At 40.8% G+C, this 27667-nt stretch overlaps 2 protein-coding genes across 3 annotated transcripts; both read left to right on the top strand.

Moving 5' to 3' along the window:
• LOC109824318 (FAD-dependent urate hydroxylase-like) lies at window positions 3560-12703 on the top strand. 2 transcript variants are annotated; one of them, XM_020390888.1, is made up of 4 exons: window positions 3560-3746; window positions 3834-4062; window positions 11487-11899; window positions 12611-12703. In XM_020390888.1, exons 2-4 carry the CDS (start codon window positions 3975-3977, stop codon window positions 12653-12655), a joined length of 546 nt encoding a protein of 181 aa, XP_020246477.1. In that variant the 5' UTR covers window positions 3560-3746; window positions 3834-3974; the 3' UTR covers window positions 12656-12703. The 2 variants fall into 2 exon arrangements, with proteins under 2 accessions (XP_020246477.1, XP_020246476.1); XM_020390887.1 differs by lacking the exon at window positions 12611-12703 and having other exon boundaries at window positions 11487-12111.
• LOC109824317 (FAD-dependent urate hydroxylase-like) lies at window positions 12868-26813 on the top strand. Its single transcript, XM_020390886.1, has 6 exons — window positions 12868-12970; window positions 25123-25269; window positions 25421-25471; window positions 25614-25782; window positions 25856-26084; window positions 26155-26813. Exons 1-6 carry the CDS (start codon window positions 12888-12890, stop codon window positions 26682-26684), a joined length of 1209 nt encoding a protein of 402 aa, XP_020246475.1. The 5' UTR covers window positions 12868-12887; the 3' UTR covers window positions 26685-26813.

The raw sequence follows: 27667 nt of genomic DNA, 5'->3' as shown, positions 1-27667 counted from the left end.
CCCCCAAAGCGCAGTATGGCACTTTGATGCGGCACGAATTTATCAGCTGAGCCTTCAATGCAGCATTCTCTCCGTTTCACGCATTTTGCGAACCCTTCTTTCCTAAAAGGCCTGCAATAAAAAAAGCCAGGATGCTTTACTGATACCTAGCAATGTTACTGACACAGACGATTTGAAATTCTTATGCGTAACAATCGATGTAGACATAAATCTTTTAAGCTGCGCCTGGTTCGAGTATCAACTAAGTTGCGCATCTATTCTACGACTTCATCGCTATATTCTACGCTTCATTCTCACTGTAACGTTTCATCCCAATATGTAGAAACTCTTAGTGATGCTCTAATTTCGCGGAATGTGCCGAGCGAAACGCTTTTCCTAACATACTAAACGAAGTCAATCTATTGCATGAATCAAAGTCTTGGATTAAAAGCAAATAAGGAAAAAAAACGAATGTTACCTCTTGATAGAGTGTTTCAAAGCCTTCTTCTAAGTGAGCAGCAGGATTAAGAGTCTCACTTTGAAAACTCTCTAAGTTGAACTCTCCACCGGAGCAAGCACTCTGGCATCCTTTACGAAATCATAACTTGCTTAGGTTGAAGATCGAAAGTATTTTCGGAGCAGAACAGTAGTCAACACTTGCTCACGTATATAGCAGAAATGGCTGGCCAATGCGATTGGCCCTTTTCTAAAAGAAAAACCACTCTTGTATTTATAATCCACAAATTTAAAAGTCATATTTAATTTTCTATAATTTAACATATAAACCCAACTAACTTTAAACGTCATAGTGTAATGATCTATACAATTAAATCATCTTATCTTTTATACATTTATAAATAAAAATTTGATCCTTTATTTGAACAAGAAACTCCTTTAATTGATTACATAAATTCCATATTTTTGAACGTTCCTAATTGATCTTATATAACTTTTGATATTATCATACTTCACTATATAATAATTTCTCCCAAAAATACTATCCAGTCCCATAAACTCTTAGCGGTGCTGAACCCTCGTAGACCCACATTATTAATTAGCCCACATGAACTTACTAATAACATTATAAAGTCCATAAATCATAGTTTGGCTTTTTTAGCAAGAGCCACTATGACTACCTAAAATAACCGGATGTGTAAATCCTCCGCATTAAAATGTTGTTTTCGCTATGCCGAAAAATTCGTAGCGTTTCTTTGTTATTTGAATTTACCATTTTCATTCTTGGGCCAGCTTACAATAAAGATCCGGATCTTTTTATAAGGATTCATGGTTACAAACGGCAAAATCAAATAAAAAATAAACAAAGATTACAACTTTTCTCCTTTTATGCTCCGCAAACGGAATCGCCAAGCTCCTGACTTTTCGCCGGCTTCGCCTCGCCACTTAAGGTGCGCGCTTCTTGCCTGCCGCCGGGGCAGCTTATTTGCCGTGGACCCACCGCCTTAGCAGATCTAGCATCCCGGCTCGGTATCTACGCCCAGCTACGGACGGGATATTATTTCACCATAAGCGCAAATAATAGCCGGGCCGAGGATTCGCGGCTTTCACCCAAATGCGAAACAAAATCGTCCACAGCTCTCGCCTCGGCCAATCTAAGCACCAAGCTTAGCATAACCGGAGTATGCCTGTGCTCCTAGATACTGAGATACCTGTATCTCTCTGAACCACCTGCCTATGACCTGTGACATGATCGCCGACACCCACCAGTCATCCTGAAGGACATACAGTGACCCCCGACCAGTCCCAACTAAGTTTCCAATTTTTTTAAGTTCCGAGTTCTACCAATTCCAGCGAGACGCCGCTTCGCCCCTCTCTCCAAAATTCTCCAACCCCCCAAAGATGAACAATAGCCTAGCGCCTATGTTATTATGCGCCACTCAAGATCTCGCTGCCCTTAGCGCCACACAGCATCTAGCGGCGCCGACCCACCTCACGGGTGGCCTGCGGCCTCTGGGACACCGAGCGGCAGTACGCCACCCCTGAGTCTGCGCTCGGCCTATGCGCCTCCTTGCAGGCCACCTGAAGTTCGGCTCCCAGCGCTTCGGAACCCGCAGCCCAGTCTCGTAGGTGGTGCGGTTTTAGGCTGTTATCCGCTCTATTGAGGTCTCTCGTCCGCTTGAATGTTGATTTAACTTAGTCCTCTGATTTGGACTTGATCTAGCATTTCGAGGCCGCAGGTTAAATCCGGATTCGCCGCATTTAGGCCCAGGTAAATCCACGGTGCTTGCTGAGCTTCGCGATAGTCCGAAACCGACCTTGCGATGATCTCGCATCGCTCACTTTCGTCCGAGCTATAGCCTTTGGCTTGCGATAGCACATTTGTTTGAGCTCTGCTCGAACACTTCGGCATATGATCCCGCACCGTCCCAGGGCTGTATGGATATGCATTTCCGCACTCGCCCTTGATGCGATTCGTTTCGATCTCGTCGCAGCTCGTTGGCTTCTTGTATCCTCGAACCGTTTGTACACCGCAGCTTGAGCCTAACGCGGACCCGTATAAGCATTCTTAATTGCCCTACAGATATCCCCCATCCAAAGGCCTATTTCAGCCCTCATGTCTTTCTAGTTGAGCGATCTTCCTCTCTTGTTTTTTTATTTGATTTTCGTTGTAACCGGATCTTATAAAAAGACCGGATCTTTTGTAACTCAAGATGACAATGTAATCAATAACAAAGAAACCTACGAATTTTCCAGCGAACAACATTTAATGGAGATTTACAATCCGGTTATTTTAGGTAGTCATAGTGCTTTGCTAAAAGCCAACTATGATTTATGGACTTTATGTTATAAAGTTCATTGCTATTATAATTGGGTCCTACGAGGTCACACCCTAAGAGTTTATGGACTGGATATATTGGGAGAATTATTATATAAAGTATATAATATAAAGTTATATAAGATATAACTTCAAAATAGAGTTTATTAATAATAAGGAGTTATTGTTAAATAAAGGATAAATTTATTTATAAATGTTATAAAAGATAATATTTAATTATAGAATTAAATATGACTTTAATTAGTGGGTTATATTTAATTATAGAATTAAATATGACTTTAATTTGTGGATTATAAATAAGAGTGGTTTTTCTTTTAGAAAAGCCAATCCAATTCCACTTTCTCTATATACGTGAAAGTGTTACTACTTTCTCTCCCAAAAACCTTTCATCTTCAACCTAGCAGTTGATTTCTAAGGATCCAGATCTTTGCTCGGGTGGATCAACTAGAGGAGTTTTCAAGTGAGACTCTTAATCTCTCCATTAGAGAAGGCTTTGAACACTCATCAAGAGGTAATCGTTTTTCCTTTTTCTTAATCCAATTGATTTATGCAATAGATCCTTCGTTTAGATGTTAGGAAAACGTTTCCTGCAATTCCGCTTAGAGCATCTAAAGTTTCTACATATTGGGATGAAACGTTACATGAGAATGAAGGTAGAAATACATGAAGTCGTGAAAATGCGCCTTAGTTGATACTCGAACCAGGCCCTTAAAAGATTTATGTTACTCGATTGTTACGATAATTTCACATCTCTGTGTCATAAATTCTAGTATCTTAAACATCCTGCTTTTTTTTCGCTTTTAGGAAAGAAGGGTTCCAATGCGTGAAACGGAGAGATCTCATTGAAGCTCTAGCTGATAATCTGCCCTCAAAGTCCATTCGCTTTGGGGTCCAAATTGTAGCAGTTGAAATTGATCCTATTACTTCGTTTCCCATTATCCACATCGAAGATGGGAGCATCATTAGAACCAAGGTATGCACTTTTTTTTTTTAATTTTGCGCAACGTAGTCACGCTATATATTGTAAAAGTTATGCAACACCTTGGCTGTGCATGTACAGGTTGTGATCGGATGTGATGGCTCAAATTCAGTAGTGGCGAAAACACTGGGGCTTAAGCCAACAAAATTATCAGGACTTAGAGTAGCACAAGGTTTTACAAATTATCCAGATGGACACAAATTAAGTCCCCATTTTCTTCTTATGCGCGCTGACAAAATATTGCTCGGAAGAGTTCCGGTCAACGAGAAGTTGGTCTTCTGGTTTACTAACCAGGAGTTTCATCCTGCAGGTATGAGTTCATACTGAATTTCTAGCTTTACTATAATTTCATCGAGAATCTTAGCATAGTCATATGAGAATCCAAGCAGGATATGATGGAAATAGCATATCTCAACGTTACCTTCTATTATCATCGTGACGGCTAAATTACCAGACATTTGGGCATAAGATTAGAGTAGCCTAGCTATGTTTCATTTTGATGATATACTATATGTCACAGCCTATGTTTAATTGGATTGTCGGTCAATTATGATGTTCATGCCTACGTCTTAATTGCTCGGATTACTAATTGGACCACTACTTACACTTTCTGTCAATTTAAGTCGTGAATTCTCATTTATTTTTAAGCAATACAGCTTACTCAAATAAGTCACTAAGTTAATATTTTGAAGAAGAAAATTACAAATGGGATATAAGCATCCAATACAAGTTGTCTGATATGCACAAATTTTCATTTTCATAAGTGATCAAAATACCGCGCATAGGAAGAAACCCATTATATTAAATGATCAAGAATCTTATAATGTCACGTGAGCGAAATGCCTTACATTTGATGGAGCACATTACAAATGACTTGGGGTCTAGTTAGTATTTTATTACATGATCAGTCATCCGACCGATTAAAATATAGGAATGCACGTCCAATTATAAAGTAAACACAGTGACCAACAATGTAATTAACCCTAAAATTTAGACACTACTTTGACTAAATCTAATATAAGATGAATCGATGGGTTCAGAGCATATACTATCTAACCTGAATTCTGTGGAAAAATCAGAAAAACCAGAAAAACTGGCATAAGTCGACTCATGCACAAGGCTAAGTCGACTTATGTGGAAAAATCAGAAAAACCAGAAAAACTGGCATAAGTCGACTCATGCACAAGGCTAAGTCGACTTATGGTAAGTCGACTTGCCAGTGTGCATGAGTCGACTTACGATCTGCAGCGGAGTTGTGGTTTTTGCCTCTGCCAAGTCGACTTATAATGTTTGATAAGTCGACTTACGAAGTCCTCTCCTGTTGCTGTTTTCACCTCTGCTAAGTCGATAATTGTGGAAAAATTAGAAAAACCAGAAAAACTGGCATAAGTCGACTCATGCACAAGGCTAAGTCGACTTATGGTAAGTCGACTTGCCAGTGTGCATGAGTCGACTTACGATCTGCAGCGGAGTTGTGGTTTTTGCCTCTGCCAAGTCGACTTATAATGTCTGATAAGTCGACTTACGAAGTCCTCTCCTGTTGCTGTTTTCACCTCTGCTAAGTCGACTTACGCCCTCTGTTAAGTCGACTTATAGCGGGTTTTTTGCATACGCAGGTTTCCTATTTGCAGTCTGATTGGGGTTTTGTTTTGATATAAATAGGGAAACGATTTGTGAGGGTTTTTTATCAGAGATTGAGGAATCTTTTGAGCATTGTGAGAGGGAGATATTGTGAGCAAGGTGAGATCTTTGGTTGAGGGTTAGTTTGAGAGAATTTGTGTGATTGTAACCCTTTGTACTCTCCTTGATTTAGTGAAATCTCCCCATCCTCTCCCCGTGGACGTAGGCAAATTGCCGAACCACGTATATCTCTGTGTTTGGATTGATTTGGCGTTATTGGTTGGATTTGTGCAAGAGTTTGGCTTTCTTCGACTCGTGATCACAGGTTCGTTGTGAGTTCGTGCAAGGCTTCCGCAAAGGCGCGCGACAAGTGGTATCAGAGCTCAGATTCAGATCTAGGGTTTTGGATTAGGTGGAGGAAGATTCAGTTTGAAGCTTGGTTCTTGGAGTTCTAGGCTTTGGTGGAGTTAGGGTTTGAAGTTGCCGTTGAAGATCTCGCTTTCCTCGTGTGGTTAGGAGTTCTATTTGGAATCCAATCTAGGGTTCAGTTGGGTAATTTCTTATTCTTTCAAAGTTTGGATCTTTCTCTACAATTTGGAAGTTGTGATTATGGGTGAAGTAATTGGTGAAAGCAGCAAGATGACAGGCACAGTTCAAGTGGGTTTTCAGAACACTAAGATTAGTGTTGTGAAATATGACGGCAAGATCAATTTTGGTTTGTGGATGAGCGACGTACAGGATGCGCTCAATGCTCAAAATCTGGAGGAGACCATCATGGTCGATGTGAGGCCACCTAAATATGAAGAGGCGATATGGGAAAAGATGAATCGAAATGCTTGCGGGGTGATCAGGTCCTGTTTGGAACAGGAGCTGAAATACGATGTGATTGGGGTGACGTCTGCGATGAAGATGTGGGAAATTCTCAACAATAAGTACCTTACGAAGAGTGTTGAGAACCGGTTGCACTTGCTGCGAAGGTTATTCAGATTCCAGATGTCCAGAGGTACCTCGCTTGCGGCTCATGTGAACAACTACACTAAGTTGTTGTCGGACTTGGCGAACGTGGATGAGAAGATCACAGATGAGTACAAGGCTATTATTCTTTTGGGCTCCTTACCGGATGAGGAGTATGATACCTTCGTGCTTACGTTGCTGAACGGGAGATCTTCTATCACTTATAGTGAAGTGACTAACGCATTGACGAACTATGATTTGAGGAGGAAGGATAAGGAGACTTCCCGCGCTAGTACTTCAGGAGAGGCCTTGTCGGCGAGAGGTAGAAGCTCATATCAGAAAGGTGGAAACAGAGGGAGGTCAAAGTCAAGAGGTCGTCACCAGCTTGGAAAGAATCAATGTGCATTCTGCAAGGAGCAGGGACATTGGAAAAGAGATTGCCCGAAAGTCAAAGAAAAGGAGAATAGCAAGAATAAGGGCCCGAAGGCCAATGAGGTGAATGTTGCGAAAGGCGATGATTCCGATGATTCGAGCTTTTCTCTTTTGATTACTCCGGAGGTGAACCATTTGGATGCATCGGAGTGGATGCTTGATTCTGGCGCTACTTATCATGTGACTCCTAGGCGAGATTGGTTCTCATCATTTGAGAGACTCGATGGGGGTGTTGTGGTCATGGGAAATGATCAATCCTGTGGCGTTCGTGGGATAGGTACTGTGAGGATTCGGATGCACGATGGAGTAGTCCGTGAGCTGAAGGAGGTGAGATTCGTTCCTCAACTTAAGAAGAATCTTATCTCAGTGGGGGCTTTGGAGGCGAAGGGATTCAGGGTGACCTTTGAGGATGCTGTAGCAAAGGTTACTAAGGGATCTTTGGTGGTGATGAAGGGAGTCCGAAATCATAATTTATATTATCTGAAGGGGAGCACCGAGATTGGCCAGGTTGCTTCGGCGATTTCAGAGGCGGACATGAGCAGACTTTGGCACTACAGGCTAGGGCATACAGGTGAAAAGTCACTGCAGGCATTGTGCAAGCAGGGGCTTTTGAAGGGAGCCAAGAGTGGTAAAGTAGAATTCTGTGAGCACTGTGTACTTGGCAAGAAGACGAAGGTGAAGTTCGGGACGGCCATTCATAGGACGAGGGGCATCTTGGACTACGTGCACACAGATGTTTGGGGTCCCACTAAGACGGCATCACTTGGTGGTCGACATTGGTTCGTCACGTTCGTTGATGACTATTCTAGGCGATGTTGGGTGTACACCATGAAGCATAAGAGTGAAGTCCTAGATTTGTTTGTGGAGTGGAAGAAGAGATTGGAACTGCAGACTGGGAGAAAGATCAAGACGTTGCGATCCGACAACGGCGGCGAGTATACCTCAGACCCCTTTCTGCAGCTATGTCGAGACGAGGGCATAGAGAGGCACTTCACAGTTAGTCATACACCGCAGCAGAATGGGGTGGCGGAGAGATTGAATCGGTCTTTGCTGGAGAAGATTCGATGTTTATTGGCGCATAGTGGTTTGGAGAAGATCTTTTGGGCTGAGGCACTTTCTTATGCGAGCCACCTCATTAACAGGCTGCCTTCATCTGCGATTGAGGGGAAGACCCCTATGGAGATGTGGTCGGGAGAGACAGCACATGACTATGACCAGCTTAAGGTATTTGGTTGCCCTGCATATTATCATGTTAGAACTGATAAGTTGGAACCTCGAGCTAGGAAGGCCATATTTGTAGGATTCAAGCGTGGTGTCAAGGGATACAAGCTTTGGGATCCAGTTGATAAGAAGATTGTGCTGAGTAGGGACGTCACATTCGATGAGGCTTCTATCTTGAAGCTTCCCAGCTCTCATCAGGTGGAGAGCAACCCGACAGAGGAGATTTCGCAGGTGGTGGAGATTGATGCAGCTCCACAGAGTCCAGATAGTGCAGTATCCATGAGAGTGCCGACTGAGGTGACGCCAGGCGAGCACGACGGTGATGCGGAGGATACGGGTACTCATGAGCAGGATCAGGGACCGACGGCTCAGGTTCAGGATTCTATTGCGGCACGGAGACAGAGGAGAGACATACGGGTGCCAGCACGGTATGCCGACACAGTTGCATATGCACTTCCGGTGGAGAGTATCGATGAGATGGTGCCTACTACATTCAGAGAGGCCGAGCAGAGTTCGGAGGCTGATTCGTGGCAGGTGGCTATGCAGGAGGAGATGGAGTCTCTTCACAAGAACGATACATGGAAGCTTGTAGAGCTTCCAAAGGGGCGGAAGGCGATTGGGTGCAAGTGGGTGTACACGAAGAAGGAGGGCATTGAGGGCACTCCAGTGAGGTTCAAGGCTAGGTTGGTTGCGAAGGGCTATGCACAGGAGGAAGGTATTGATTACAATGAGGTTTTCTCTCCGGTGGTGAAGCATTCGTCGATTCGGATTTTGCTAGCTTTGGTGGCACAGTATGGATTGGAGTTAGATCAGTTGGATGTGAAGACAGCATTTCTTCATGGTGATCTTGATGAAGAAATATATATGACTCAGCCATTGGGATTCCGAGCTGCAGGGAAAGATAAGTTGGTTTGCAGGCTAAAGAAATCGCTATACGGTTTGAAGCAGTCTCCTCGACAGTGGTATAGGCGATTTGATGGTTTTATGCTTGGTCATTCGTACACTCGGAGCCAGTTTGATCCTTGCGTGTATTTTCGCAAGTTGAGAGGAGGTGCGTACATTTATTTATTGCTTTATGTCGATGACATGTTGGTTGCTTCAAGTTCCAGGTCAGCTATAGATGAGTTGAAGATTCAGCTTTCGAATGAGTTTGAGATGAAGGACTTGGGCGAGGCGAAGCGCATTTTAGGGATGGAGATCGGCAGAGACAAGAAGAAGGGCAGAATTTGTTTGACACAGGTGGCTTATTTGAAGAAGGTTCTACAGCGATTCCATGTTAGCATGGATACGAAGCCAGTTAGTGTACCGTTGGGAGCCCATTTGAAGCTTTCAGCTGACCTTTCACCGAAGTCAGTTGAAGACCGTGAGTTGATGTCGAAGACTCCATATGCGAGCGCAGTTGGGAGCTTGATGTACGCGATGGTATGTACGAGGCCGGATTTGTCACAGGCAGTGAGCATGGTGTCGAGATACATGCACGATCCAGGAGTGGGTCATTGGGATGCCGTGAGATGGATTTTGAGGTACATTCTAGGTACGCTCAATGTTGGTTTGGTTTATGAGCGGGACACTACAGGTGGGCAGTTATGCATTGGCTATGTTGATTCGGATTATGCCGGGGATTTGGATAAGCGCCGATCTACAACGGGGTATGTGTTCACCTTGACCCGTGCGCCGGTGTGTTGGAGATGCACCTTACAGTCGACGGTGGCTTTGTCTACGACGGAGGCAGAGTATATGGCAGTTACGGAGGCTGTGAAGGAGGCTATTTGGCTTCGAGGACTTCTGGAAGAACTTGGTATATCGCAGCGATCCGTCACTATTCATTGTGATAGCATGAGTGCTATATATTTGGCGAAGAATCAGGTTTTTCATGCGAGGACGAAGCACATTGACGTTCGTTATCACTTCGTTCGAGATGTTCTTGAAGATGGCGATGTGGAGATTGTGAAGGTCCATACGAAGGATAATCCGGCGGATATGCTCACGAAGGTGGTTCCAAGCAACAAGTTTGATCATTGCAGAAACTTGTTGAATATTTGTGATTGTTGAGGCCGTTGACGGCCATTTGGATGAACTACGGGCGGCTTGATCCCTTGGGAGAGGGGGTACGTAGGCAACCATGGTGGTGCAGCCGTATTTGGAGAGACGACACATTGATGCTCTTGGTTTGGTGTCGGCTCATTTTTTGGCAAAATTCGCCGAGGTGGAGAATTGTGGAGAAATCAGGAAAAGAATCAGAAAAACCAGAAAAACTGGCATAAGTCGACTCATGCACAAGGCTAAGTCGACTTATGGTAAGTCGACTTGCCAGTGTGCATGAGTCGACTTACGATCTGCAGCGAAGTTGTGGTTTTTGCCTCTGCCAAGTCGACTTATAATGTCTGATAAGTCGACTTACGAAGTCCTCTCCTGTTGCTGTTTTCACCTCTGCTAAGTCGACTTACGCCCTCTGTTAAGTCGACTTATAGCGGGTTTTTTGCATACGCAGGTTTCCTATTTGCAGTCTAATTGGGGTTTTGTTTTGGTATAAATAGGGAAACGATTTGAGAGGGTTAAATATCAGAGATTGAGGAATCTTTTGAGCATTGTGAGAGGGAGATATTGTGAGCAAGGTGAGATCTTTGGTTGAGGGTTAGTTTGAGAGAATTTGTGTGATTGTAACCCTTTGTACTCTCCTTGATTTAGTGAAATCTCCCCATCCTCTCCCCGTGGACGTAGGCAAATTGCCGAACCACGTATATCTCTGTGTTTGGATTGATTTGGCGTTATTGGTTGGATTTGTGCAAGTGTTTGGCTTTCTTAGACTCGTGATCACAGGTTCGTTGTGAGTTCGTGCAAGGCTTCCGCAAAGGCGCGCGACAAATTCAAACACGTCTGAACTCGTAGACAGACTCCACAAAATCTAATCAATGTTTTGGGTGTTTTTGATATTGGTCCCTTCAGTTTTCACCATTTTGATATTAGTCCCTTAAATCATTGAAATTGTTGACTAGTCCCTCAAGTCTTATCACTTATTTCAAGTTAGTCCCTCTGTTAGTTATTTCGTGGAAATTGCTAGCTCAGGTTGGGTTAGTTGTTAATGACAAATGCTGAATTATATTTTCTACCCTCAAGTAGTCGTCTTCTGCCAAAAAATCCCAAAAAGTTTTAAGAAACAGGTTTAAAGAGCACAAAATTAACGAGTCCCGGAACTCATCAAGTTCTAGGGTTTAAACTAAAGAAGTGGCTTTGGGTTTGGAATAATTTAAACAAAGGGCTATATCTGGAAGCCCATTTCAGAAAGTTTAAGCAAAAACGGAACAATCCCCCAAATCAAACCGTAGCTGACAACTGGAACTAATTTGAAATGATTAATAGAGGCGATAATTTCAATGATTTGGGGGATTAATTTGAAGAATATTAGAGATCAAAGGAACCATGCAACACCCAAAAAAACTGTTTTTGCCACACCTTGCACAATAGTGCTTATCCAAGACATAACTAACAAATTATACACATTGCCAGATTTGGAAACTCGCAAAGATCCAGCTCTCATCAGAGACCAGACGGTGAAATCCCTCAAGAACTCTCCACAAGATGTGATTGAAATGGTGCAACGCGCTGATCTCAGCTCAGTTTCCCTGGTTCGTGTCAGATACCGTGCACCCTGGCACTTGCTACTCAGCAACCTCTTCAAAGAAACAGTGACAGTCGCGGGCGACGCAATGCATCCTATGGATCCAGCGATCGGTCAAGGAGGCTGTGTCGCTCTCGAAGACGCAGTGGTTCTTGCAAGATGCTTGGCGCGTGAAATGCGCGCGGGTTCATGCACACTGGCTCTGAAGAGATATGAAACAGAAAGAAGGACGAGGGTGTCAGTTTTGTCGATGAAATCTTATCTTATTGGATCTTTGTTCACGGCTTCATGGATAAAGAGGGTAATCTATCTTGTTATCTTTGATAAATTTCTTGGTGGAAGGTTTAGCCATACTCAATTTGATTGTGGCAGTCTTTAGAATCATTTTCAGTCATGTATATTATTTGTTGCATTTTATCTCTTAAGTACTTTTTTTTCCCTTAAGGCTCTCATGGAGATTATAACCTTGTAAGATGAATGCAACTATGTAACTTACAAGGATCCTTCTTGTGATTCTTCTTTTGGATAAGTGAGACGTAATTTTGTGAAAAAGAGTTTGTCGAGTGATAGCAACAATGGACTAAGAAGCAAAAATGCAATTTCATAAAGCTATAGTATGCAGGGGCTTCAAAGGTAGGGTAAATTTCAGAAAACCCCTTGAACTTTGGAGGGTTCCCCACGAAACACCCTGAACGCAAAAGTTCAGGGGGTCTGTGGGGGAACAACCTCCAAAGTAGGGGCTTTGTGAAGTTTATCCCTATGTTGGCTATATGTATGGCTGTCACTTCAATTTTCTCCATTAAGTAACCAATTACAAACAGATAATCAAATTATATTAGTAGGAAAAATATTAGCTAAGAAACTCTAATCCAAGAACTAAGCACATCACATATGAGTTTGACATGTACAAATTTATCTAGATGCCACAAGCATAAACTTCTTATTTGTGCCTCTAGTTTTTTCAAGCAAAAAAGACATTTTTTGTGACATGCTTTCTACTGTAAAATGTCAGGACCACAGCACTGGAAACAAAGGCTATCGTTGGCAGATAAGTTAATTCCAAATCTAGCAGCCACTACTGCAGATGCTTTTGAGATTTTTTGCTTGGATATCCAGAAGAAGATATTTATATGGGCTCAGCTGATTCATCACTGGGCCCATCAGCAACCAATGCAAAACTGTCATTTTCATATTTGGAGCTAGCAATGAAGAGATAGAGCTCAAGAAATTAATATGGATCGTTGATGAGAGAAAGAGAGTGTCAAATTTAAACTAGAAGCAAGAAGAGAATGAGGAAGCAAGAGGAGTATGAAGATATTGTGATTGTTGGTGCGGGTATTTCTGGGCTTGCTACCGCACTTGCTCTTCAAAGGTACTTCTTGAAAATATGCGGTCTTTTTTTTTTCATAGCGACCAAATGGTGAAGTTTGAATAAGTTTTTAGTTCATTTTGAAAATGACTAGTAATGTATTTTGATGTTGGTAATGTTCTCACATTTGAAGGCATTTTTATTTTAAAATTATTTGTGGGGTTGATCCCCTATACTATCTCCCAATTGCGGATAAACCCCTTACAGTTCTATTGTTGCAATCTTGAAGATAGACCCTTTGTACTATTGGTCAAGTGCGGATAGACCCCTAGAGTTAAATTTCTTTACTCTTTAGCCCTAAGGAGGTCGATGTGAGTCAAAAAATAAAAATAAAAATAAATTCACGCAAGGGGTTTATTTGCAATAATGGGATTACATAGGCTCTATCCACAGTTGGGCGATAGTACCGAGGGTCTATCTGCAATTAACCCTTGATTTTATGAATCTTGCTTTTGTGTATTTTTTCCTCCAAGGCTAAGTGCACTTGTCAATTGTCATTGGAGATAGGGTACTGTTGTGATAAAATACCAATTGTTGTTGAAAACCGTGTCGAGAAACCAAACCAAACGCCGATCAAAGAGGGCCAAAACCAACCAAAAATTAATGCACAAACAAAACACCAATTTTAAAATGGTTTGGTAATTGTCTACGTCCACGGGGCAAGAAGGGGATGTGATTTTCACTAATAGAGAAGAAGAGTACAACTTGAGATTACAAATCACTCGAAGGAACAAACTAATCTCACCAACAAAGCTCTTAATCTCTCAAAATAAACCCTAATCAAATAGCTCAGAAAATACCTTTTTTCTGTGCTCCAAATATCCCAAACTCTTATCTTAAGAAATCCTAGAACGTGTATTGGTATTTATACAAACACCAAAACCCAATAAGAACGTGAAACACAAAACAAGCACATACCCGCTACACGGTCGACCGCCAAAAGCTCGCGGTCGACCGCGATCAAACGACAAAGAGTCAAAAAAACATTATAGGGTATCGCGATCGACCGCGGCGGTCGATCGCGCCAAGTCCTGAACCAAATCTCAGGTTTGTGCACGTATGCGGTCGACCGGCCTTGTGCCGCGGTCGACCACTAAACTCCAAAACACTCTCCTGAGCTCCAAAACATGTTCTTCTTCGAAATTCTTTGCGGTTTCTTCAATTCTCTACATCGGTGAAGTTTCTTCCAAAACTGAGCCGACGCCAACTAAGCCAAATGTCTCACTTGTTGCTTCTCAATCCTTAATAAGTCAAGACCCAAACGGGAGTACGAACACTCACCCAAACGTCGGTATCTACTCACCAAATCGGCTGCATCATAAAGACTGCCTACGTATCCTCTTGCCTAAGGAATCAAGCCTTCACGTAGTTCACCAGAACGGCATCCAAAGGCCCTCAATCAAATAGAAAAATCTGCAACTCTTCCCTAATATCGCCAACGGATCTGCAACTGATAGCGGCCCCAAACTGATACAAATCAAACACCTCCATCTGAGGTGAACCAATGGTCGTATCCAAAACATGTCCACCAGCTGCAACCGAATCCAAAACCAATCCATCATCTGCATCCAAAATCAAATAATCCCTAACTTGTGCCATCTCAGCTGGAATCCCAAATGACGTAGTATGATATGGAGTATGTGGAATAAGATCCACCCAACGTGAAGTAGCATCACCCTCCACCTGCTGTGATATCCAAATGACCTGATCAACACTCTCCACCTCCTGAGAGTCAAAAGTGACATTCCTGCTCAGAACAAAATCAGAAGCTCCCAAACGATAATCAAATGAGCCTCCGAATCCCAAACGCGCAATCGGATCAAATCTCACATCCTTGATGTGACCAAATGCTGGGTAACCAAATATTCGACGCCAATCAAAATCTGAAGCAGCTCCACCAGATCCAATAACTCCTAATGCAGCAGTTGGCGACCTATGACTAAGATGACCCAAATATGTCGAAACTCCAGAACCAGAACCAATGCTCGACAACTAACGCCGATCCTCCTCCAAAAAGGAACGACCCATCAAAACTGTCATCTCATCTCGTCGCCCCAAAATCTCCACATCAATGAAGTGTTTCAAGTTGTCATGAGCTCGACACAAACGCAAGAAAGGACCCCTACCAAATCTAGAACAACGAGTTACCTTTCTGCCAATACACTTCTTCCAATTGTTGTTGACTTCTAGGACTTTACACCAATGAGAACTGATCGTGACCCAATAATGCCTAAAACAATCACCAACTACGGAAACTACAAAACGATTACCTCCCAATGATGCCTCCTTGAAAGGCCCCTAAATGCCTGACTGAACACCTCCTAAAAGACCTCTCGCTCGATGGATAGAAGTGCCAAACTCCACCACGATCTTGCTCATCCCAATGTGCTCAAAGGACTTCCATATGCAAGTCAAAGCACTCCTTAATAACCTATGCACGGCATCACCAATCAAATATCCCATCACCAAACTATGCCACAATCTAGTCAAAACCAATAAGTCGTCAGAGCTCTATCAATCACCGTGCTCCCAAGCAAATAGTATAAGTTACTCCTTCTAACGCCCTTCATCATAATCATGGACCCAATTGTAACCTTCAAACGTGCATCCACCAAGGTCACCCTATAGCCTGCTGTCTCCAAAGCTCCAAGTAAAATGATGTTCTTCTTCAACTGAGGAACGTACCTCACTCTAACCAACTCCCGAATCACTCCGTCACTCATCCTAATCCGAACGGTGTCAATACCACCAATAGGACATTCATGATCATTACCCATAAGCACGAAATCCCCTCTTTCCAATTCCTGAAAGCTGGAGAACCAATCCCTCCTACGGTAAATATGGTATGTAGCACCCGAGTCCAACATCCACTCTGTAGAGTAGGCAATACAAACTGATGGCAGTGCAGATAATGAGTAGTCCGAAGAATCCGAATCCGAATCGTTGCCACTAGCCTTGACAACATTCACCTCTGAAGCCTGAATAGCTTTCCCCTTATTCTTTCCGGCTTGATCATTCAACTTTGGTCATTCAGCTTTCCAATGTCTATCTTCTTTACAAAAAGCATACTGATTCCTATAAATTCCAAGATGTGCCCCTCTAGATTGTGACCTTCTACCTCGGTTTGGACCCTTTGCTCTTGCAACCAATGCCCCCGCTACCGGCTCAATAAAAGTCTCCTTGTCTTTCTTCCTAAGTTGGTAATTCACTAATACAGCGGTGACCTCACTATATGAAAGAGATGCTTTCTCATTAATAAGAATAAGGACAAACGTCTCATATTCCTCGTCGGGTAAGGAACTCAACAATAGCAACGCCTTGTCCTCATCTTCAACAATGACATCTACATTCGTCAAATCTACAAGAAACTTCGTGTAGTTGTTCATGTGATCACTAATGGATGTCCCCTTCTTCAATTGGAACGATAAAACTTCCAACGCTCTTCGTCAAATACTTGCTCTCTAGGACTTCCCAAATCTTCTTAGTTGAAGTCTTATTCATCACATCATATTTTAGATCTTGAGTGAGACAAGACCTAATCACACCACACGCTGTCTGATTCATCTTTTTCTAAACCTTCTCATCAATGTCGTCCGGTTTCCCGTCCAACTCCAACGTATCTTTCTGATTCATCTTTTTCTAAACCTTCTCATCAATGTCGTCCGGTTTCCCGTCCAACTCCAACGTATCTTTCAAATTCTGCGCATTGAGCACATCCAAGATTTTGCATCGCCAAAGTCTAAAATTATTAGTGCCATTGAACTTCTCCACATCAATCTTCATCGAGTGGATACTCAAACTTTGGACAGTCTTCACACCTGAAGAACCACCATTAACTCCTTCTTTCTCGGCAATAATCCTCAACACACCAACAACCAATGCGGAAACAAACGAAGAATAGATCCAAAACTGAGAAAAGAAAGAAGCTTTACCAAAAAGATCCCACCTTTCTCACCAACTGAAATCCTAGACGAGTTTTCCAAATCGATCTACTCCTCCAAATAGCCCAAGCGTAGCCTGAGATCTGATACCAATTGTTGTGGTAAAATACCAATTGTTGTTGAAACCGTGTCGATGAACCAAACCAAACGGCGATCAAAGAGGGCCAAAACTAACCAAAAATCAATGCACAAATAAAACACCAATTTTAACGTGGTTCAGCAATTACCTACGTCCACGGGGCAAGAAGGGGATGGAGTTTTCACTAATAGAGAAGAAGAGTACAACTTGAGATTACAAATCACTCGAAGGAACAAATTAATCTCACCAACAAAGCTCTTAATCTCTCAAAATAAACCCTAATCAAATAGCTCAGAAAATACCTCTTTTCTGTGCTCCAAATATCCCAAACTCTTGCCTTAAGAAACCCTAGAACGTGTATTGGTATTTATACAAACACCAAAACCAATAAGAACAGGAAACACAAAACAGGCACATACCCGCTACGCGGTCGACTGCCAAAAGCTCGCGGTCGACCGTGATCAAACGACAGAGAGTCAAAAAACATTACAAGGTATCGCGGTCGATCCCGGCGGTCGACCACGTCAAGTCCTGAACCAAATCTCAGGTTTGTGCACGTATGCGGTCGACCGGCCTTGTGCTGCGGTCGACCGCCAAACTCCAAAACACTCTCCTGAGCTCCAAAACCTGTTCTTCTTCGAAATTCTTCGCGGTTTCTTCAGGTACAACTTGGGTCTTGCTGATGTTGTGATATGAGCCCAACCAGACACAAGATCACAGAGAGCATGGCAATTATATCGAGATTGTTTGATTTGAGGAATATTACAAGTGCAATAATAGCTGTGTTGTAATTTAAAATTATAAATACATTTGTTTATCTCCTTGTAGTTGCAGTTTCTTTTATAGTTGGAATCGTAAACCTGTGTCTTTTTTCCCAAAAAAAGGAGTTTGATAGCATCTCAATGTTATCTACTAAAAGACAGTGATATTGTATGGGGTGTCATTTAGTTAAATGCATTGAAATTATCTTACAAGAGAGGGCAAAGAAAGGTCATATACCATAGATGAATTAAAAATTATCCGTTTTTTTCTAGATTACACATATCGTTTTATTAATTAAATGTATACCTTAGCCAAATTACATAGAAAGAAGAGAAGAAAACTCATTTAAATCTTAATAAGTGAAAATAAAAATAGATATAAGAGGGAAATGAAGAAGCAAGAGGAGTTTCATGAGATTGTGATCATTGGTGGAGGCATCTGTGGGCTTGCTACCGCACTTGGCCTTCACAAGTGAATCTCTAGTCCTTAAATATTTTTCTTCTGCTAATAATAAAATTAAACTTCTTTTATTTCTTCTTCACTTGGATAGCCTTGTTCAAGCTTCGGTCTTCTTTCTTATGTTTAGAAGTTCATTGAGGGAAGGAAAGGAAAGATAAACAAGGAAGAGTGAAAGGTAAGGAAAAAAAGGGAAATTGCAATATGTTGTTTGTGAGTTGAGTAAGGTGAATGATCGAATGTGAAATTAATATAACTTGTTTGAGAGTACTAGAGCATCTCCAACAGCTTTCCCATTTCCCACTTTTGAAGAATATAGTTAGGTTTTTGGTCCAACAGATTCTCCATCTCATTCCCCAAAATAGGGATGGAGGAGAAAAAATGGGGAAGCTTCCCCAAATTTGTAGCATTCTCTAAATTTTTGGAGGCAAAAAAGGATTCTTTAAAATGGGAAAGCTGTTGGAGTTGGTGTAAAAATAATTTGGAGAATATGACTTTTGCTTCCCCATTTTGGAGAAAATTTTAGAGAAGCTGTTGGAGATGCCTATGGAGGGAAGGGAAGGAAAGAAAATATATGTAAATTTACACAAATGACCTTTATATGGTATTAAAACATTTTACCAAATAATAAATGACAAAAAAGAAAATAAAAGCTCATGAAATTTATAAACACCGAATAGACAGTGCTTTGTTCTTTTTAAACTTTTCATATAACATAAACTCATGAAATTTATAAACACCAAAGGGATAGTGCTTTGTTCTTATATTAATAGCACAATTAGGATAGAAAATTAAGAATCCTTAATTATACACAAACTAATGATAATTTTAGAAGCTCTTATTACAATACACAAAATTAGCTTATCATGTAATTGTTTTTTAACAACACCCGGAAAATTTCCACCAGCGAATGATTTAGTGATTGTCCCGTCAACTAATCGTTGTAAATTCCTTTCCAACATCATAACCACTAATCCAATCGAACAACTAAATAAATAATCAACAAATAGAATCCTATGACAATGCACTACACAATTGAGAATTAAGACAAAACATAACTGTATACTTTTAACTCGAGGTTCTGAATTAAATGGGTCAATGCAAAAGAATGGAATATAAAAATCAATACAAACTTGTCTCTTACTAATAGATGCTACTTTGGGAAAATAAATAGTCAACAATGTCGAGCAAGGACGGAGAAAAATAACTTATTTGAAATAGCAGGGAGAGAGATCACCCAGCAGGGAGAGAGACCACAAACTGTCGTCTTTTTCATTGAGATAATTGTCATCTTGGGTTACAAAGATCCGGTCTTTTATAGATCCGGTTACAACTAAATCAAAAGAAAAAAAGTAAAAATTACAACTTTCCTCTTGTGAACGACAATACGGGGAGAGAGGCCAGGCAGGGAGAGAGGCCGCAGGGAGAGAGAGAGACCATTGATTATTTTGATGGAGGGCAAAAATGATCATTAAAATTCGCTGAAACTTCCTCCATTTTCCCTCCCCTCCTCTACTGCCCGTATCGGGGGGAACCATTTCTCCCTCTTTTTTCTCTTCCTCCCCCCTCTCTACCCTCCTAAGATAACTTCCAAACAAGGTTAAAATTGGATTTCTCTTCCCCTCCCCCTCTCTACTCTCCATCCAAACAGGCTGTTAATCTAGAGGTAGGACCATATTATTTATCATGGTCTCAAATGTGAATCATGCTATGATAAGAGCATGAAGTTAAGCGAAACTTGATGTAAAACGAGGGAGGGGCTCTATCAGAATCAGCGATTTAATTCGAATAATACAACGTTTCGCCAAAATTCATAATATTCGGTAGGAAATTAATTTAGAACAGTTAATGTGACCGATGGATTTTAATAAGATTTGCAATGATAGTCATAAACAATTCCAATCTTGAATAATTTAATCGCAATATTAATTATCATTTCGCAAGTTCTAAGATCAATATCAAAATTTAGCAGTCACATGTTTAGTACTCTCAACTCACAAAATTAATCAAGCAGTGACTTATATGATAAGAATTTAGAGATAAACTAGTCTTTGCAATTAACTAATAAAGTGAAATTAGCAGAAAAATACTGAGTGAAATTGATACCACCGTCGGGCTGAAAATCAGATCTGAATTAACCGTTGTTATAATCAATCTGAACAGTTGATTCTGAAGTTGATCTTCAGTTTAAGCTACAAACAGATCCTTATGCAATGATCAGGGCAGAAGATTTGTGGGTTCGTTGCTGCTTCGAAGCGGATGAAGGCAGAGAAAGGGGCGTCGGAGATCGGAAACATAACTCTGTACTTGGTGTTCTAAGTGGTTTAGCATATCTCTGTACTTGGTGTCTGGATGTTGGGAGATGTTGAGAATGGGTGGAGGCGGATCTGAGGGAGATGTTGGGAGCGGTTGTGGGAGGAAAACAAAAGAGCAGAGGGTGACCGGTGCTTGTAGAGGAGGAGAAGGAAGAGAGAGGGGATGCACAGCTGGTGGCGTTTGCTGAAGGAGAGAAGGGGAGGCTGGCGGCGCTGCTGCTCGGGGAAGAGGGAAGGCGGGGAGTTGGTGCGGCTGTTGGAGGGGACGATGGGGAGATGGTTGCGGGTTTTGAAGAGGAGCAGGAGAGGTGTTTGATGGGTTCTGGGAGTTGACGTGAATTAAAGGAAAAAAAGGAAGAAGATGAACAGTGACTGAGTTTATGAAGAGGAGAGAAGAAGGAATTTGCAGTTTGGAAGAAACGAAGAAAACAAAGTCTTAACCTAGGGTTTCACACCCCTGAATGTTTCACACAAACAGTTAGGCTAATACCATATTTTTCATTTCAGTCATCAATGATTTTTTTTCATGATTACAACATGGTTTATAAAGAGAAAATATTAGAGATTTGCAAATCTCTCACAAAATCAAATTTCTCAAAATAAAATCTCACCAAATAAAAATTCCCTCAAATCACTCAATTACCAAAACTGATAACTACTAAATTTAACCAAATTCGAAATTCAAATTTAAACTACTAAAAACCGAAATAAATAAAAACAAAAGTCAAATAACAACTAATATGGAAGCTTGTCCTCATCATTCTCCCCGGGTGGGAGAAAACTCGACTCCATCGAGTTAGCTGCAGAACCTTGTAATCTTCAATATAGTCTGCCTGCATTTTAATCTGCCATCATATACTTTCCTGCATCTCAAATCATTAGTTAAATTGCATTGTAAATTCACTATCTAAAATATTACCAAAATTCACTGCTGCATGGGTGAATATATAAAAGTGTGGTAAAGTGAAAGAACTCTCAGAAACAATAGGTTAGGGTCAGGCTTATATCAGTGGACTGCCAATAACATTGTGAACTGCTTAATCAATCAATATTGAGAATAGAACTATGACCAAATCGATAATATAAATGTTGCTATTAATTAGTTCAAGAGTTGGAAAAGCTCATAAATATCATGTCAAATCTTAAACAGCAATAAAGAACTGTATTGGACAAGTCCAAACCATCTAAAATATCAGTATTAACAATTGTAAATAACGTCCTGACTCCATATCATATATTTCAGCTAACAATGTATTTATTCAAATTAGATCACTGATTCCCCAATATATGATCAATGCAAAATAACAGTGATGTAAATCAACTCAAATGAGTATGTATGAAATGCAGACTCGAACAATATGATCAAAGGTAGATGTAAACTCAACGAAGTACTTAACATGCATAACATCCTCGATCAAAAGGAATAATTAGGCGTTCCTTCGTTAATATGAACAACTGATAGTGAGGAACGTGTAAACAAATGCATGAAAGAGGAGTGTTTCTGTGCGCTTAATATGAGAGAGAAAGGAAATGAAAACACTCGTGCTCAAACTTGTATCCCTAATCACTATATATTCCCAAAAAAGATCAGTATATGTGTAAGTGACTACTGGGACAATGCATGGGGATTTGATATCTAATATGGTAGCTGTTTCACTATGCTCAGTTTGAGTTTCAACTCCCATACAATTATCTGAGTGAATTACTTCAAGAACCAAATTTGAAACGTGTTGGGTGTCATGTTTGTCCGGGAGGACTTCGTGGGGAATATCAACAACGTTTTCAATCACAGGAGTTGGTTCAGGAAGAGTTGGAGTTTTAATTTTAAGAACAACTTTAGGGATAACACCAGTGGACTCCGTGATCAAAGGGGTAGCTTGGGGAATAGTCGGAGTGTTGTCATTGCATGAAAATTCAATCAACTCCACAATGGCAGGGGTAGTTTCAGAAGGAATGGAAGTGCATGGTTCTTCGATTATACTACCATGGATTTTATTGTTAGAGTTAGATTCTGTCAAATCTACGGCCTGATTAACAGTTTCCTCAATAATAGATTTTGATTTCGTTACATGCGGCTTATTAATTCTAACTCTGAACGGAGTTGTACAGACAGAAGCAACGTGCCCATATCCTTGACAATTATAACACTGAATTATTGTGCTAAGTTTTGAGAGAGATCTCTCTGACTTCTGGCCTTTGGGATCAACTCTAGATTGGGAAGAACTAGGGTTAGATCGGCTCAGAGACTGACTAGAGGTATTGACACAGGAAAACGGGGAGGAATGAGTTTGAAAATTCTGAGCCCTATGAGATTGGTGTAATTTGGCTTCATCTAACTCTTGAACTAAGGCGTAAGCTCTCTCAAGGGTGTTTACTCCTCTAGCAAAGAGTTCGGTTTGGAGGTCGCTTCTTAATCCATCTCTAAATTTTGATAAGACTTTTATCGGTGCCTCTGGTTCAATGGTGCTGCATCGAGTAAATAATTCATCAAATTGAGCAAAATACTCTTTTGCAGATTTGGTTCCCTGAGTAAGACAATGCCACTTATCTAGCAATCTATAAATAAACGATGGCGGGAGATATTTTCGTTTCAGTTCGTCGGCCATTTCTCTCCAAGTAAAAATTGGTAGCTCACCTCTAATATGCCTTATCATTTCGAAGTTGGACCAATATTGGCAAGCGGGTCCGGTGAGCTTCATTGTGGCAAACTTGACTTTTTGGGATTCCGTCAGTGTGTACCAATCGAAGTAGAGATCCATGCTCTTCAGCCAGTCAAAGAAAGTGTCTGGGTCGAGCCTACCATCAAAGGTTGGTGGATCAGGCACGGGTTGCGGTGGGGGTCGATGAACTATGTATCCATGACCTTGCGGTGGGTATTCATAGCCTTGACCTTGTGGCGGCGGAGTTGTAATCCACATTTTTTTTAGCCTCACTAATCTTTCGTAGGTTTCATCAATTTGTGCTGCTAGTTCAGCGAATTTCTCAAGGAGTTCGGGATCGGTGTTACCTGACAGGCTGGACTCACTAGATGATTCACTAGACTCTTCTAATTAGGGTAGATCTATGCGAGTGGGCATGCACTAACAATTAGATGAGATGAATGGTGTGCACAAACAGCTAAATGAGATGAATGAGTTTTTTTTTAATATCAAATAAATGACTCAACTAATCAAAAAATAAAAATAAAAATAAAAAATTTCCTACCCTAGAACCATGCTCTGATACCAAAAATGATGTAAAAAGAGGGAGGGACTCTATCAGAATCAACGATTTAATTCGAATAATACAACGTTTCGCCAAAATTCATAATATTCGGTAGGAAATTAATTTAGAACAGTTAATGTGACCGATGGATTTTAATAAGATTTGCAATGATAGTCATAAACAATTCCAATCTTGAATAATTTAATCGCAATATTAATTATCATTTCGCAAGTTCTAAGATCAATATCAAAATTTAGCAGTCACATGTTTAGTACTCTCAACTCACAAAATTAATCAAGCAGTGACTTATATGATAAGAATTTAGAGATAAACTAGTCTTTGCAATTAACTAATAAAGTGAAATTAGCAGAAAAATACTGAGTGAAATTGATACCATCGTCGGGCTGAAAATCAGATCCGAATTAACCGCTGTTATAATCAATCTGAACAGTTGATTCTGAAGTTGATCTTCAGTTTAAGCTACAAACAGATCCTTGTGCAATGATCAGGGCAGAAGATTTGTGGGTTCGTTGCTGCTTCGAAGCGGATGAAGGCAGAGAAAGGGGCGTCGGAGATCGGAAACGTAACTCTGTACTTGGTGTTCTAAGTGGTTTAGCATATCTCTGTACTTGGTGTCTGGATGTTGGGAGATGCTGAGAATGGGTGGAGGCGGATCTGAGGGAGATGTTGGGAGCGGTTGTGGGAGGAAAACAAAAGAGCAGAGGGTGACCGGTGCTTGTAGAGGAGGAGAAGGAAGAGAGAGGGGATGCACAGCTGGTGGCGTTTGCTGAAGGAGAGAAGGGGAGGCTGGCGGCGCTGCTGCTCGGGGAAGAGGGAAGGCGGGGAGTTGGTGCGGCTGTTGGAGGGGACGATGGGGAGATGGTTGCGGGTTTTGAAGAGGAGCAGGAGAGGTGTTTGATGGTTTCTGGGAGTTGACGTGAATTGAAGGAAAAAAAAGGAAGAAGATGAACAGTGCCTGAGTTTATTAAGAGGAGAGAAGAAGGAATTTGCAGTTTGGAAGAAACGAAGAAAACAAAGTCTTAACCTAGGGTTTCACACCCCTGAATGTTTCACACAAACAATTAGGCTAATACCATATTTTTCATTTCATTCATCAATGATTTTTTTTCATGATTACAGCAGGGTTTATAAAAAGAAAATATTAGAGATTTGCAAATCTCTCACAAAATCAAATCTCTCAAAATAAAATCTCACCAAATAAAAATTCCCTTAAATCACTCAATTACCAAAACTGATAACTACTAAATTTAACCAAATTCGAAATTCAAATTTAAACTACTAAAAACCGAAATAAATAAAAACAAAAGTCAAATAACAACTAATATGGAAGCTTGTCCTCATCAAAACTTACCTTCATTGTTCTATGAATATTTACAGGAAGGGCATAAGGAGTATAGTTTTGGAGAGATCTGAGACTTTAAGAGCTACAGGAGCTGGTATTTCTATCTACCTCAATGGTTGGCATGCACTAGACCATCTTGGAGTGGGAAATCAGCTGCGCGCAAAATCTACACCTATAAATGAGTATGCATTATCCTTTGCACACAGATTTTCAGTTATTATTATCATTTATATGTACGTGTACATGCATACAGAGATGGATAAATAGATTATCATGTTTTCTATAATTCTCAAAGTTTCGATATCGATAAAATTTTCACCTTGTTGTATTCAGGATACATGGGGAATGGGTATACAATGATGATACTGAAGTAATACCAATCAGGTACAAACACAATCAATGTGCAGTTTAAAGGTTGTTATTATTTGGTATTGTGACAGATTTACCGTGTATCAACACCAATCTCAAACTAGCTAGCGTTTCCGCTTTTATTTGGTAAAATTTTCCATTTCCTTTTGTCTTCTAGCAAAGAAGGGCTCAGATGTGTGAAAAGAAGCGATCTCATCGAGGCTTTGGCTAACAGTCTGCCTGCTGAGTCGATTCGTTTTGGGTGTCAAATTGTGGCAATTGAAACTGATCCAGTTACCTCCTTTCCTATTGTCCATACTGCAGATGGTTGCATCATGAGAACAAAGGTAAACGCTCGAAATAGTCTATATATGAGAAAAGTACTGAATATTGATTAAATCGAAGCAATCTATTTATCAGATTTTGATTGGATGCGATGGCTCCAATTCGATTGTAGCAAGTTCATTAGGACTAAAACCTGCAAACCTCTTTCAAACACGAGAGGTAAGAGGATACACGAGTTATCCAAATGGACACGGCCTGTCTAACCATTTCCTACATCTAAAGGGTGACAAATTGTTCGTTGGAAGAATTCCTGTCGATGAAAACTTAGTCTTCTGGTTTGTAGACCAAGAATTCCATCCTAAAGGTATTTCAAATATTTAAAATCCATATCAAAATTTTGAGTTTGATTCTAATGTTATGAGACACAATGTTAGATTTGGAAACGAGAAGAGATCCGATACTCATCAGGGATCGAACACTAGAGGCAGTCAAGGACTGCCCTAAAGAAGTGATTGAAATGGTGAAGCATTGTGATCTCAGCTCGCTCTCCCTCACCCGTATCAGATATCGTGCACCATGGCACCTAGCGTTAAAAAATCTCTGTAAAGGTACAATGACAGTGGCTGGCGATGCTATGCACCAAATGGATCCATCCATCGGCCAAGGAGGCTGCACTGCACTTGAAGATGCAGTGGTACTCGCCAGAAGCTTGTCCCGAGAAATGTCAGTCATTCAGTCAGAAAGAAAAATAAGCGATCAAGAGATACAGAATAGAGCGGAAGTGGCATTGAGAAGATACACAAGTGAAAGGAAGTGGAGGATTCTGATATTATCAACCAAGTCGTTTCTCATTGGATCTCTGTTTGGTGCTTCTTGGCTCAAGAGGTTCACATTCCTCACTTTATTCTCTACATTCTTTGGCGGCAGGTTTGGCCACACTCAGTATAATTGTGGGCATCTTTAGAAGTAGAGGGTCTACGGAATAAAATTCATGGATATGTACATGAATTCTAGACTTTTATACTTAGAAGATGATATAAACATCAAACTTTTTTGATGATAATTAAGGAGTACAGTAGTGTTTCAAGAGTTATGAATATTTCTATGGTTAAGTGAGCCATAATTATGTGAAATTGGGTTTGATGAGTTTACAGAGAAAAAGGGCTAATTTTAAAAGCTAAGTATATACTCTGCATCAGTGCTTACTAATTAGTCTGTAACTTGAACTTGTGCTGAACTATGAATAGTTCAGGATCACAGTAAATGAGATAAATGCTTTCCTGAAAATATCTTAGATGATGTTTTTTTCGTGTAGATATTTTGAGATTACTGAGTATGAGTTGAACATGAAAAGGTATCGGTTATATCTGGATCAATGCTTTTAGTTGGGTAAATTACAGAAAACTCCCCGAAACTTTTAGGGAGCTGCAGTAAACCCCCATCAAACCCTCTTGAACTTTGTTTATTCCCCTACGTCCTAAAAACCTTTTGCACAAATTCCCATGGGTTAACACCGTTATTTTAACCCCAAGCACACGTAAAACATGTGACTTCAATTGATCAAAATCCTTCCCCTATATATATCGTTAGGTGTGTGACAGAGGACTATGTTTTTCACATGAAAATCATCTTTATTTTTACTCGAATTGATGGGAACTAGCTTGTTGATGTTTTATATTTTTTTGATAGAAACCACCTTAACTTACTTGAATGTTTGCAATGTCACACATTCTGGCGAATACTGCTATTATTTTTGGTGGAATTCCACAAATATCCTCATCCCTCATCCCCTCCCTCCGCCCCTCATCTAATTTCCCTCTATTCAGCTAACATTTCACCCTCACCTCCTACATCTTCTCCCTCCTCCCTTCACTGCTCCTCTCAACCCTCACCCTAATTGAGTCAAGGCAGTCGAAAGAGAAGTTTCTTCGGGATAATTCATCGATC

Source organism: Asparagus officinalis, chromosome 9, assembly GCF_001876935.1.
Source record: "Asparagus officinalis chromosome 9, Aspof.V1, whole genome shotgun sequence".
Classification (NCBI taxonomy): domain Eukaryota; kingdom Viridiplantae; phylum Streptophyta; class Magnoliopsida; order Asparagales; family Asparagaceae; genus Asparagus; species Asparagus officinalis.
The sequence above is the reverse complement of the archived record's forward strand: the minus strand, read 5'-3'. Positions and strand labels throughout refer to the sequence as shown.

Bases quoted from the DNA above. Each gene is read 5' to 3' on its own strand.
- LOC109824318 (XM_020390887.1), top strand. From the start codon at position 3,975: ATGCGCGCTGACAAAATATTGCTCGGAAGAGTTCCGGTCAACGAGAAG. The intron at 4,063-11,486 runs GTATGAGTTCAT...ACACATTGCCAG, and splicing joins CCAGGAGTTTCATCCTGCAG to ATTTGGAAACTCGCAAAGAT.
- LOC109824317 (XM_020390886.1), top strand. From the start codon at position 12,888: ATGAGGAAGCAAGAGGAGTATGAAGATATTGTGATTGTTGGTGCGGGT. The intron at 12,971-25,122 runs GTACTTCTTGAA...GAATATTTACAG, and splicing joins ACCGCACTTGCTCTTCAAAG to GAAGGGCATAAGGAGTATAG. The intron at 25,270-25,420 runs GTATGCATTATC...TGTTGTATTCAG, and splicing joins AAATCTACACCTATAAATGA to GATACATGGGGAATGGGTAT.